The 14322-nt window shown below is 48.5% G+C and overlaps 1 protein-coding gene across 1 annotated transcript in view; it reads left to right on the forward strand.

Annotated features, from left to right (window-relative positions):
- Positions 1–14322, forward strand: part of STAB2 (stabilin 2) — a 125977-nt gene that overhangs the window by 110348 nt on the left and 1307 nt on the right. Inside the window, exons 62-68 of the mRNA XM_036301187.1 lie at positions 1332–1497; positions 1624–1730; positions 3545–3664; positions 4557–4697; positions 6444–6551; positions 8439–8567; positions 10178–10294. Of these exons, the coding sequence (XP_036157080.1) occupies positions 1332–1497; positions 1624–1730; positions 3545–3664; positions 4557–4697; positions 6444–6551; positions 8439–8567; positions 10178–10294 (888 nt within the window). The remainder of the gene's footprint in view (positions 1–1331; positions 1498–1623; positions 1731–3544; positions 3665–4556; positions 4698–6443; positions 6552–8438; positions 8568–10177; positions 10295–14322) is intronic.

Genomic DNA, 14322 nt, shown 5'->3' on the forward strand with positions numbered 1-14322 from the left:
GCGGGTAAATGAGGATGGCTTAGCTCTCTGCCACAGCCAGGTGGGAAGTGGAGCCCTGGCCTTAAAAACCAGAAGCCTGTATATTTGGAAAGGCCAGCACCTCAGAATTACCTAGTGATTGCTCAGTGGGAGCAAAGGCGGTGACGGCCTACACGGTATAATATTAGAACTCTTCCTCCAACCTCCATCACTACCCAGTCTCTCTACCTTTCCTCAGACCTGACAAAGCCTTTAATGCCAGGACCCAGCATCTTGGAGGGTCTGAATTTCTGCTCTCCTGCTTGCTGGTTGTGTGGCCTTGGATCAAGCCATTGAAACCTCTGTCCTACTTGGCATGTTTGTATAAGGATTCAAGGTGAAATGGCACAGTGACTGGCATACAGTAGGAACTCAGCTTTTAGAATTAAGAGCTCTGGAGGAGGCTGCCTGGGTGTGCAGCTCAGCTCTGCTATTTGCTGGCTGTAGGACTTGGAGCAAGTCACTTAATTCCTTTTTGCCTCCATTTTCTCAGTTATGTGATAGGGAACTTTTTAAAAAATATATTTTTTATTGATCTCAGAGAAGAAGATAGAGGGAGATAGATAGAAATATCAATGATGAGAGAGAATCATTGATCAGCTGCCTTCTGATCAGCTGCTTGCCCCACATGGGGGACTGTGTCCATAACCCAGGCATGTGCCCTGACCAGAAATCAAGCCATGACCTCCTGGTTCATAGGCCAATGCTCAAGCACTGAGCCACACTGGCTGGGAAATATGGGAATTTTTTAAAGTTCTCACCTCAAACGGTTGATGTGAGGGTTAAAGGTGTTGATGCATGAAAAGCCCTTGCAACAGAACCTGGCCCAGAATAAGCTCCCATTGTGTTAAGATGATGAAGATGGTGATGGTGATGATGATGATGGTGTTAATGATGGTGATGATGAAGGTGGTAATGGTGATGTTGAACATGGTAAGGATGATGATGATGATAGTAATGATAGTGGTGATGATCAGTTAGAGTTCTGCCAATCCGTAAGCAGAAGAATTTTCACCAGGAGTAAATGGCTAAGAGAAAATCCTTTCTCAAGAGCAGAGAAAAGGAAAATGAGTCTGAAGGACTCAGAAGCCTATAAGAGAGGGCACCACTTTTATCTATACAATGGGTCCATCAACAGAAACTTAATGAGCATCTACTGCATTACAGGCAGAGGGGTACAAGTGGCAAAATGAGCCATAAACCCTGACTCCCTAGAGTTTACAGTCTGATGGGGGGGATCAGGCATTAACCAAAGGACTCCACAACAAATATGAAGTTGCAGCTGACCCATAGCCACATCTGTGTCCCTACAGGCCAAGTACCACATCTGTTCGGCAGGCTGGCTTGAGAGTGGGCGGGTTGCCTACCCCACAGCTTACGCCTCCCAGAACTGTGGCTCTGGTGTTGTTGGGATAGTGGACTATGGACTGAGAAACAACAAGAGTGAAATGTGGGATGTCTTCTGCTACCGAATGAAAGGTAATTCTCCCAGCTGCACTTCCGATTTCAGGCCACATAGCTGGTGAGCCATCCTCAGCCTGGCCAACCAATTTTCAAGGGTGAGGTTGGCAGCTGAGGTCCCTGCCATGTGCTCCTGCCTTCCAGATGTGAACTGCACCTGCAAGGTGGGCTTCGTGGGAGATGGCTTCTCGTGCAGTGGAAATCTACTGCAGGTCCTGATGTCCTTCCCTTCACTCACAAACTTCCTGACGGTAAGTACAGTGCCTGCTCGTTTTCACTCAGGGAAGGAGGGGTTGCCTCAAAGCAGAAGGCAAAGGTTAGGAGCATGGGCACTGGACCACATTGCCTGAATTTGAAGCTTGGGTTTGCCACTTGTAGCGTCACCTTCAAGTTACTTTCTTCTCTGGGCCTCAGTTTTCTCATCTGTAAAATGAAGATAATGATAGCACCAACTTCATAAGGTCATTGTGATAATTAAATGAGTTCATGTTTGTAAAGCACTTAGACCTGAGGCCATCACATGGGAAGTGCTGTCTTGGTGTGAGCTGGTATTACTATCTCTGTGTGCATCTAGAGCCGTCTTGAGAGTCTGATCTTCAGGGAAAGGGTGGGGCATAGTGAGCTAGGCCTGCCTGGTGATCACACAGTGAGCCAGACTATCCACATGGTGCCACTTGTCTTTCGCACTGCACTTAAAGTCATTTCAATGGCCTACAAGTTATGTCCAATGACGAGAAAGCCCCCACTGGAGAAGGGTTTGAGGTTGACTGATCAAAGATCTGAGCTAATTAATAATAACAACAACAATCCCAGGAAAGCTAATATTTCCTGAGAATTTACTCTGCACTGAGCCCGTTCACCAATTGTGCAGAGTGTAAGCTCCGTAAGGGGAAGGTTTCCTCTGCCTTATGGCTTGCGTGGAGCAGGTGCTCAATAAATCTTCACACAACTTTATGAGCTCACTTCTGCTATTATCCCCACTTTGTAGACAAAGAAACTGAGGCTGAGCAAGTTCATGGACACAGCCAAGGAGAGTAGACTAGGCATAAATATGGGGCTTGCAGAATAAGGGCAGAAGTTAAGCCAAGGACCCCTAAATGGTGAATCTTTGTCCACAGACCAACGGTACCTATCTAACTGGTCTAAAAATCAGGGTTACCGTAAGTACTCTAAAGATAATCACCCAATCCAACATTTCTGCTATCTGGGAGCTTGTCTCATGACAGCATTTCAGAGAAAAGACAGTGTCAAAATAAAACCCACTGGCTATGTACCCTACAGCAAACTAATTTCTCTGGGTAGTAGTAGTCCCGTCTGCACAGAGGCTAAGTTGAACTGGGTAGTGTGATTGCTCATAATTTGTTCAGTGAGTATTTATTGAGCACTTACTATGTGCTTGAGTTATATTAGTGAAGAAAATACACAAACATAATAAACAGAGTAAACAAGTAAATCCTATTGAATGCTAGAAGGTGATATGGGGGGGGAGAGTAGAGCAGGGAGGTGGGGTGGAGAGGGGAACCACAGGGTTTCCATTTTGCATAGAGAGAGATGAGAGAAGGCCTTAGAGAGAAGGTGACATTTGAGACATGCAGATTTGGGGGAGACTGTTCCATGAAGAAGGAACAGCCAGGCACAGGATAAAAGCAGGAGTATGCCAACAGGTCGGAGCAGCAGGAAAGCCAGTGTGGCTGGAGCAGAGTGAGCAAGAGGAGGCTGGGTATGGGGTCCGAGGAGCCAGTGTCCAGGTTTGGCCTTCATGGGGCATTGTAAGGACTTTGACGTTTCCTCTGAGTGAAGTGGGGACCGTTGCAGGGTTTTGACAACAGAAGACTCAAGATTTGACTTAACGTTTCCAAGGACTGTGCAGTCCGCCCCGTTGAGAATGGTCTGTGGTGTGGCTGTGATTTAGGACCAGAGCATTCACTGAAGAAGAGTCAAGTGCTTCTGAAACTCCGCCAAGGTGCAGGCAGACCAAGCGGCAGCCTGAGTTGGGCTCACATCGGGAATATTCCCAGATGGCGATGTGATCCTCTCCTTCTGATCACTCCCTTCCCCTCCCCAGGAAGTGCTGGCCTACTCCAACAGCTCGGCCAGAGGCCGGGCATTCCTGCACCACCTGACTGACCTGGCGATCCGTGGCACCCTCTTCGTGCCACAGAACAGCGGGCTGGGGGAAAACGAGGTGAGTCGGGTCCCTGGTGTCTGTGCTGGAGACTAATTCTTCTAGACACTTTCAGTTCTTCATCCACACGATACAGCTAGGCACAGATGACCCCAAAACTCAGTAGCTACACGTTTATTCAGCTCTCACATCTGCAGATCAGCTGGCAGAACTGGTCTTGGCCAGGCCTGCTCATGTGTCTGAGATGGGCTGGCTGGTGGATGATCTAGGCTTGCTATCTGCGGCTCAGCTGCTCAGGGCTCTCACCCTCCAGCTGGCTAGCCGGGCATGCTTTCCTGGGGACAGCCGGATGTGGTGAGAGCAAGCCTGGTCCTGTTAGCACTTTTCAAGCCCCCGTCTGATCACTTATCTAACATGCCACAATTAAATCACACAGCTGAGCCCAAAGTCGGAGTGGGAGGCCCTCACATTTATATGCATGACAAAGTGCAAGGATACAGGGAGGGGTGAAGAACCAGGACCACTTGTGCAACCAATCCACCACACCAAACCTCATCACCCCATGACACACAGAGGGACTGGCAGTGTTCATTCAGCCCTCCCACAGTCGGCTGTCCTGCAGGCTCTGACAGCCCCAGGCCCTTCCCACCCCCAGGGCTGAGTGGGGTAACTCCTGTACCCACTTGTTACCCACTCAAGACCCACTATTCCCAGGATGCCATTGGGAAGCTCCACTTAGTAGATCATAAAGATGGCTCTCAATGCCACATCCTTGCTAGAGGGCAACCTCTGGCAGAGCCCAGCCTGTGAAAAACGACTTTTCCTGATCACCACGTGAGGCAGAAAACCCAAGGCCATGAGAAGTGATATTTTTTTCTGTGTCATTGTCATTAAAAAGGAAAAATATTGCTTGGCCTTTAAAGACCATTTTTGCATTTCTTCTTTCTCTCAGACTCTGTCTGGGCGGGACATCGAGCACCACTTCGCCAATGTCAGCATGCTGTTTTACAATGACCTTGTCAACGGTACCATCCTGCGGACAAGGCTGGGAAGCCAGCTGCTCATCACCTCCAGCCAGGACCAGCACCAACCGGTATGAAACGTCTTCTGGGCTTATTAGAAGAACTGGAGATAATACATGCAAAGCTCCTAGCATACATAATGTGCTTAATAGATGGCAACTATCCTAATGTGAAAGTATACCCTAAATCTGCAGTGAGGGGATGGTATTAGTTGCACACCATAGCACACCACACTGACTGGTCGGCCACCCCTACCCCCTGGGAAACAAGCCATTGGTGACCACTGGCCACAGAAGCAGGTAATGAGGAACTATAAATGAAACCACTTTAAATGCTGTCTGATGCAACACCTTTGTTTCTGTCCAATTGTCAGCCTATCCCAGGCATTAAAGTCAAATGAGAGTCTACTATGAAAACTACTTCTGCCACTTGCTAGCTGTAGGAACTTAGACAAGTCATCCAACTTCTCTGTGTCCTAATCTCCTCATATGAAAAATGGGGGTGCCCTAACCAGTTTGGCTTAGTGGATAGAGCATCAGCCTGCGGACTGGAGGGTCCCAGGTTCGATTCTGGTCAAGGGCATGTACCTTGGTTGCGGGTACATCCCCAGTAGGGGGTGTGCAGTATGCAGCTGATCGATGTTTCTCTCTCATCAATGTTTCTAACTCTCTATCCCTCTCCCTTCCTCTCTGTAAAAACTCAATAAAATATATTTTTTTTAAAAAGAAAAACATCTGGAGACATTTAAAAAAAGAAAGAAAAATAGGGGTGATTGGATGTGCTGGTGATGGTGATATTATTTTGTCAATGGTGATCATTGTGATAGTTCTGAGGTGATGGTATTGCTGTTGATGATGATGGTGGTGGTGATGATATTAATGGTAATGGTGATAGCTATGTTGATGATGGTGATGGTGGTGATGATGGTGGTGGTAATGTGATGGTGGTGGTGATGATATTAATGGTGATGTAGATGGTTATGTTGATGATAGTGATGATGGTAGTGGTGGTAGAGGTGATGGTGATGGTGGTAGTGGTGGTCCTGATATTAAAAGTGCTGGTGCTGGTGCTGGTGGTAATAATGACCAGGATACCCATGATGTCAAATCATAGGTTTTTGTGGGGATTCAGTGATTCAAGGCTTGTGATGTGTGAGAATAGTGCCTGACATGTAGCAAATGTGAAATAAGTATGATTTTTAATTGTCACCTAATAAAATATTTCTATTATTGAAGATCAGTAGTTCAGACCAGTGCTTCTCACATTTTAATGGGCATGTAAACTACTTGCGGGTTTATTAAAATGCAGGGTGGAATCCAACAGGTGGAGTGTGGGCCTCAGCTTCTGCATTTCCAGTGAACTCTAGGGTGATTGCCCACACCACAAGCCAATGGATCACACTTTGATCAGCAAGGGATAAGATCACTTAAACATTTCTTCTCCACAGTGTGGTGTGATGCTCAGAGCAATGGCTCTGGAGACCAGAGGCATGAGGTTTGCCACTGACTAGCTGGGTGATCTTGGGCATACCATTTTCCTCCTGCACCCTCACCTATCAGACAAGGGGGCTGGACAGATGATTTCTCGGGTTCTCTGCAGCTCTTGGATCAAGTTGTTTGCACAAAGGCAAGTAATTGTTCTGGGCTGGCCAGGTGGTGAGCGGAGTCCTGTGCTGCCTATTGATGAAGATACACCTGAAACCTAGGCTTCCAGATCTCAGGCAAAATGAACAACTTCCTTCCTTAGAAGGGCCACCATGTGAGGAGAACCAGTCAGGTGACCACCGATCTCCATCAACCCTCTTCTCATTTCCCTAGGAGACCAGGTTTGTCGATGGAAGAGCCATTCTACAGTGGGACATCTTTGCCTCCAATGGGATCATTCATGTCATTTCCAGGCCTTTAAAAGCACCTCCTGCCCCAGTGGTGAGTACCCAGGGTTCCTAGAGAGGGGCCAGGAGGAGCCCAATGTCCACTCTCCAAGAGGCAAAGTGTTGCTGGAAGCCCACACATCCCCCTCCCCTGGAGACTGGAGGAGTCTCCCCCAATCATGGCAGCTGGCCTTAGGGATGCCTGGCCCTCGGTTATCCCACCCCCACTCCGGTGCATTAGAAACACACCTGTCACCATTAATATCTGTTGAATGAAAGGGACAGGATGGGCCAATGGAGAAACGACTGGGAGGAGAGTGAGAAATCCTAAGCCCTTCCACTTCTTAGTTGTGTGACCTTGGACATGTTCCAGAACACCTCTGAACCCCATTTTTCTTACCTGCAAAATGGGGTTATAACGCCTTCCTCCCTGGGCTCCTGGGAGGACTATGAGTTGATGTAAAATAATGAGGCTAGCCCCTGTCACATAGTACATATTATGGAACAGTCTGGTGGCTGGTGTTCGTATCCTAACTTTGTTCAAAAGTGTGAGGAAGGGTGAGCACAGCTGGATGCTAGGAAGTTCCATAGCACAGCAGTTAAGGGCATGAGCTCCAAATCCCAGCTCTATTGTTATCAGTGGAAGTAGAGTTCTTGGGGCCTCGACGAAAAGAATTCCTGAGGCCCCTAGGGGAGGATAGGGCTGCATGGAAAGCTTTATTGATAATGTCAACTTAAGGGGGTTCCCCTCCAAGGTCCCATCTCTGTCCATCTCGCTATGGAAAGAAGTTCAATCTTGTCTTCAGCAGGGCCAGGATCAAGACCACTGCCCATAGTTTCTGCTCCATATTAAAGTACATACATACATACATACATACATACATACATGCATACATACATAAGGTACAGTCCAACATCCTGCTGTGGCATCGGCATGGCCATGGGCCATCTGGCTGCTACGGCCATGCAGCTATGGAGAGAGAATAGGCAAATTCGGGTCACAGAGCCAGAGAGAACAAGAGGCGGGAACTCTTTGGGGATTTTAACCAGGAGTTTATACAACTAACCAATTAGCTTTCCGTGATGTTGTGCACTTCCGATGGGGTCCACCCCCTCGCCCATCCATTGTTCCCCAGGCTAGACTGACAGGCACGCACCTCCCTGCCCCACCCCCAACTTCTGCGCATGTGCCTATCTCCCCTTTCTCCCTGCAACAATCCAGTACCGGATGGGGGAAGGAGAGGGTTAGTCCCCTTGGGGGAGCAATGCTGTGTGAAGCTACAGCTTCCTGGGGACGCGTCCCAGGTGATCATGCTTACCATGTCTGACTCCCCTTTGCTTGCTTGCTTTTATTAATAAACTAGCTAATTACAAAGATAACACTACCACTCATTGACTGTCTGATATTAGGGGCAAGTGCTTAACCTCTCTGTGCCTCAGTTCCCCCTAGTAAAAATGGAAACAAGGCCCTAGCTGGCTTAGCTCAGAGAATAGAGCATCGGCCCTCGAACTGAAGGGTCCCAGGTTTTATTCTGAACAAGGGCACGTACCTCAGTTGCAGGCTTGATCCCAGCCCTGGCCAGGGCACATAGGGGAGGCAGACAATCGATGTGTCTCTCTCACATGGATGTTTCTCTCTCTCTCTCCCCCTCCCTTCCACTCTCTCTAAAAATCAATGGAAAGAATCTCCTCGGGTGAGGAGTAACAAAAAAATAAATAAAGATGTTATTTAAAAAATGGAAACAAGAATGATTATCTCTATTTCTCTGGGCTACTATACATTTAAATGGGTTTCTCACATAAGGGACTTAGACTCTGGCAGCAGCAAGGGCAGATCCGTGTTAACCATTTTATCACTAATTCTATTCCAACTTGCTCCAAGAACACACCTCTTTTGGGAAGTCACCAGATTTCATACCAACCCTCCCCTTTCTGTGTTCAGACTGCAGCCCACACTGGCTTGGGAACAGGGATATTCTTTGCCGTCACCCTGGTCCTCGGCGCCATCGCTTTGGCTGCATATTCCTACTTCCGACTAAACCGGAGAACAATTGGCTTCCAGCATTTCGAGGTAAGAAGGAGAAAAATGGGAACACGGGGATGGGGTCCCCTCTGCAGCCCAGCCCCTGGCTCTGGGCTACTTCAGCTGACTGGCTGCTTCCCAGAGCTCCCAGCAGGTGGGTGCTTGGCACACACTTCCTGCCGCCAGGCTAGGGTCTCCGCCCCCAAGAGCAGCAGCAGCCGGAGCGCCCAGCCCCTCTTCCTGGCTGAGACCGGGTTTGGTGAGAGGGTGATGGGCCGCCAATAGCACAGACACTTCGAGCTTCTAGCCAGGGCTCTGGCGTGGAAGCAAATTCATCAGGGCCCAGGAGGCACGCTCCCCTTGGAGGACGACATAGGCACCCGCCAGGCTTGGCTTGGGCTTCAAGGCTGAGTCTGAAGTGGGAGACAGGGCTGGTGACCCGCATGGTGGGGCCTCTTACTGCAGCCAGTGAAACACATTTCACCCTATTTTTTTTTTAAATTTTTTTTTTAGCCCGGCCGGCATAGCTCAGTGGTTGAGCATCAACCCATTAACCAGAAGGTCACGGGTCGATTCCCGGTCCGGGCACATGCCCAGGTTGTAGGCTCCACCCCCAGCGTGGGGCATGCAGGAGGCAGCCGATCAATGATTCTCTCTCATCATTAATGTTTCTATCTCTCTCTTCCTCCCTCTCCCTCTCTGAAATAAATAAAAATGTATATATATATATATATATATATATATATACACACACACACACACACACACACACACACACACACACACCCCACACTAAGGATTGAGCCCACAACTCAGGCATGTGCCCTGACCAGGAATCAAACTGTGATCTCCTGATTCATGAGTCAACACTCAACCACTGAGCCACATTTCACCCTATTTTAACTTGTCAGCGGATCTTGGCTGACCTTGGGCTGACCCTGGGTTCGGCAGCAGCCCAGCAGCAGAGCACCCTCCCTTCTGAGCTTCCTACCCCTCCTGGCCTGTCCTCCCCTCCCCTACTGCCTCCTCCAGAGGTGCCAGGTGAAGCCTATAGTGTCCCCGAGCAGTTCACCTCCTTCTAGCACAGTGGTTCTCAACCTTGGCTGCACATTAGAATCGTCCGAAGGAGGCCCAGATCAGGATTTTAAAAAGATTCCCAGGTGATTCTAATGTGCAGCCAAGGTTGAGAACCACTGTTCTAGCAGATCACCTGCCTCTGTAGGAGCTCTAGGGGCAAAGTTTAAAAACATCATCTCTACCACAAGTGTACAGGCTGTGAGAATCCTTTTAAACTCAGTTCAAGGGCAGACAATACCACTCCAGGGTGATGGAGATCAGAACAGAAGTTATGCTGGGGGGATTTCATACTGGGGGTGTGGGGGGCAAGAGGCCTGAGAGCACTTTCTGGGGGGATGGACATGCCCTTTCTGCTGATTTGGGGGTGGTCCCACCTGGATGGACATATTAAGAAGTCTGAGCTGAACACTTAAGATCAGTGCATGTTACCGTGTGTGCACCAGATATCTATGAAACACCGTTACAAAGGAAAAGGCCCGCAGGTGGAGGTAGGGACAGGGCTTGCTTTACCTGCCTGCTGGGAGGAGATGCTCCGGCCCTGGGACATCTGCCTCAGCCCCGGGACTGGTCTTTCCGAGTAGTGTGAAGAGGATTTCGATGTCACAGCTCTTGGCAAGCAGCTGCCTGAGAATATCTCGAACCCCATGTACGAGAGCGCCACCTCGGCTCCCCCAGAACCTTCCTACGACCCCTTCATGGTGAGTTGGCATGATTTCTAGGGGAACAGGTTCCACGAGGATGCGGGGGAATGATGTCTTCCAGCAAGTCTCAGGGGAACGCTTCCCACAGAGAAAAGTTAGCCTCCGCAGCGCATCTGGGGCAGCTGGCCTAAAAGCCGGCCTTGCGGGCGGAGGGAAGCCATGTGGTGCTCAGTGTCCCAGGGTGCCTCTGGGTGAGTTGCAGAAGCCCCGACAGTTAGAAGTAGGAAGGGCCAGAGTTGGCCCACACCAGCCTCATGATCAGGTGACAAGGGGAAGAAATGGGCTAAATTCTTCCACAAACATTTCTGAGGTTGCTGCTGCAAAATAAGACATAAAGCCTTTAAAGCAGCGGTTGCCAACCTTTCAGACCTCACGGACCACCAGTGGTCCACAGACCACCAGTTGGCGACCGCTGCTTGAAGCCTTTAAAAGGTATGTGTGTATGTTGTTGTCCGAGATTGTTCTGCCAGTTGTCAGGTGCTTCTGGCTTGTGGGCTTCCTTCCTTCGATGGGGTCTTTTGTATTTAGGGGAGTTTGCTCTGCTCTGGGTTTCCATTTGTTTCTGGAGTTGGTGATCCTTGATCTCACTGGGGCCTCCACTAACCTCTACCAGGGGGACCCTGTGGCAGGGGACCACACACACACTGAAGGTGGAAGGTACACCCTCCCTGTGTTACCAGGTCTGGATTGAGAAACTGGGATAACACCTAATTCCTCCTTTTATCTATATATATAAAAGCCTAAGCAACCATTCAACTGTTCAACCATTCAACTGTTCAACTGGTGGCTATGACACACACTGACCATCAGGTAGCAGATGCTCAATGCACAGGCATTGAAACACAGAACAAACCGATGAATCTCAGAAGGAAGTGGGGAGGGGGGAGAAGGGGAAGAGATTTGCCGGGAGCTGGTCCATCCTTGCTGTTTCAAAGGACCTGGCATATATGGCATACTGTTCTTAATATGTTTGCTCACCTTCTTGGCACTATGTGTTTTAACCAAGGTCTCCTCTCTGAGAAAGGTTGTTTCCCCAGGTAGGGATTTTCCCCTGAAGTTAGGGAGGGAATAAAACCCCTCAACTAAGTGCCAGGTGGGTAATTAATCACTTTAACTATGAACAATCATGCTTAAGCTACATAATCTTTACTCCCTGGAATGGAGATAAGAAACGCCCTAACCTTTGTAATAGAGATTGATAGGATTGAATCAACTGGTATAAATACAGATGTAACTAGACAGCAAGAGACAGAACTTAGAATACAGAACTTAGAAGACAGAACCTACACACAGAACTTGGAAGACAGAACCTAGACACAGAACCTACACAGAACCTAGAGACAGAAGAACTTCGCTGGAGAGAACATGGCAAAAGATCCTGGACAGAAACTGGCAACAGAACCTAGAGACAGAACCTAGCGAGAGAACATGGCAAAAGATCCTGGACTGAACCTGACTATAGAACATGGCAAGAGAACCTGACTAGAACCTGGCTGGAGAACTGGACAGAACCTGGCTGGAGATCCTAAGCAGAACCTCTCTGGAGATCCAGACCAGAACTTGGCTGGAGATCTTGACTGGAGATCCTGGCTAGGCTGCTGATCAACTGTACGCTGTCTCCGTGTCCTTCCTTCATCGCTGACTCCGTCTATGCCTTTGGGAACCCCTGGACCTGCTGGGGTTGGACCCCAGCAGAGATTAGCCATAGATCTTATATGCATACTAGAGGCCTAGTACATGGATTTGTACACTGGTCGGGTCCCTCAGCCTGGCCTGCAGGGATTGGGCCAAATCCATGCACTGGGCCTCCAACATCCCCTGGGGGGTCCCAGATTGGGAGAGGATGCAGGCCAGGCCGAGGGACCCCACCGGTGCACAAATCCATGCACCGGGCCTCTAGTATAAAGATAAGAAAAACTGCCAGCGGTCTGCTGGATGAAAGACCTTTTGTACCTCGGCAGTCTGAGCTGATGGCCTTACTCGGGTCCAAGGAAATACTTGAATCTTGGCTTGTGTGGGTCTAGAACCCTCCTGCAATCATAACCAAAGCCAGCTGCTGTCTTTGTTTCTTGCATGGACATATGCTGTCCCTTCTCCCAAGACTATATATGTTATGATTGTTGAATTTTTGTAAATTGCACTGAAACATTACAAAAATATTTTATTGCACCATTCGAAGCGTGTACAGTGCAACAGATGTTATTCTTCTGCCGTGAACCCAATGTAAATGCCATGTGGTTCTGAGTGCCTGTGGCAGCAGATGTACTGTAGTTGCGATAGATTGAAAAATATCCTGAGAGAGAATCATTAATCAGCTGCCTCCTGCACACCCCCTACTGGGGATCGTGTCAGCAACCAGGGCATGTGCCCTGACTAGGAATGGAACTGTGACCTCCTGTCCACAGGTGGACACTCAACCAATGAACCACACTGGCCAGGCCTTATTTTGTTTTTTAATCAAACCCATGTAAGGGTTTCTAGTCCAAACTGCAAGGGTAACAGCTAGATTGCATTTATTAATATTTTATTTCTGCCAACATTATGTTGAAATCAACCTCATTTAAAAAGCAGAGCAAAAAAGTAATCAATCCTGTTCAATGTACTCCATGCCTTCTCAGCTGAGAGCTCCCTCAGCAGTGCCTGAGAGGCACCTGAGGCAGGTGAGAGCATCCTAGAGACAGGATTCAGCTAAACCAGTGGTTCTCAACCTTCTGACCCTTTAAATACAGTTCCTCATGTTGTGACCCAACCATAAAATTATTTTCGTTGCTACTTCATAACTGTAATGTTGCTACTGTTATGAATCGTAATGTAAATATCTGATATGCAGGATGGTCTTAGGCGACCCCTATGAAAGGGTCGTTTGACCACCAAAGGGGTCGTGACCCACAGGTTGAGAACCGCTGAGCTAAACCGTCTCATCAGGCCAGGGGAGCAAAAAACGTTCCAGTACCAGGAATCCTAAGCCGAGGGTGCCATCCCAAATGTGACGTGCTGGAATCTCATGCCTTTTATATTGGGAGGGGAGGGGAGAGGATAACCTATTGAATACCTGTAGCCAACCCACACATTTTGACCATATCCATTATGCTAATTAACAATTTGAGTGCTAGTCAGGGCTAGAGACGGTGAGAAGCTTCTTGAGTATGGCTTCTGATTGACTCTCTCAGATGATATCTTTTTGTTGTTGTTATTAATCCTCACCCGAGGATATTATTTCCATTGATTTTTAGAGAAAGTGGAAGGAAAGGGTAGAGATTGAGAGAGACACATCGATTGGTTGCCTCCCTCATATGCCCTGACCAGGTTCTGAATCGAGCCTACGACCGAGGTATGTGCTCTTGATCAGAATTGAACCTTCGGCCCTTCAGTCTGCAGGCTGATGCTCTAACCACTGAGCAACTGGCCAGGGCTCAGACGATGCACTTTCCACCTAAAAGGAGTTTTGTGGTCACCATATGAATAGCCACCATCTGTGGGGTGCTTATACCTTCTTTCACGTGGCAGCTGACTTAATCCTCACACCTGTTAGGACTCTTTATAGATGAGGAAACTACCACAGAGCTTAAATGATTTGTCCAGGGCACACAAGCATCAAACAGCAGCAACTATCCCCAGAATGGGGCCCTAACCACCACACATCCTGCCTCCCAACACGAGACAGGAGACAGCCATGTGCAGGAATGTTCCCAACACGTGTGTCCACAGGGAACTTGGGGAAGAATCGCATTTCAGGCTGCAGGGGAGGGAACAGTTTTCAGCAACCTTCTCCGGGTTCCTAGCTGGTCTGACAAAACCACAAAGGCGAGTTCACAAGAGAGAAAAGCATATACATGGTATTGAATGTTTATATGTCCATGGGAGGTTTCACAGGAGAATGAAGACCGAAGAAGTGACCAGCACAGGAAGCTCTTATACCAGCCGTGGGCAAACTCCGGCCCGCAGGCCGGATCCGGCCTGTTTGAAATGAATAAAACTATTGAAAAAAAAGACCGTACCCTTTTATGTAATGATGTTTACTTTGA

The sequence above is a fragment of the Myotis myotis genome, unplaced genomic scaffold (assembly GCF_014108235.1).
Source record: "Myotis myotis isolate mMyoMyo1 unplaced genomic scaffold, mMyoMyo1.p scaffold_m19_p_3, whole genome shotgun sequence".
Taxonomy (NCBI): Eukaryota; Metazoa; Chordata; class Mammalia; order Chiroptera; family Vespertilionidae; genus Myotis; species Myotis myotis.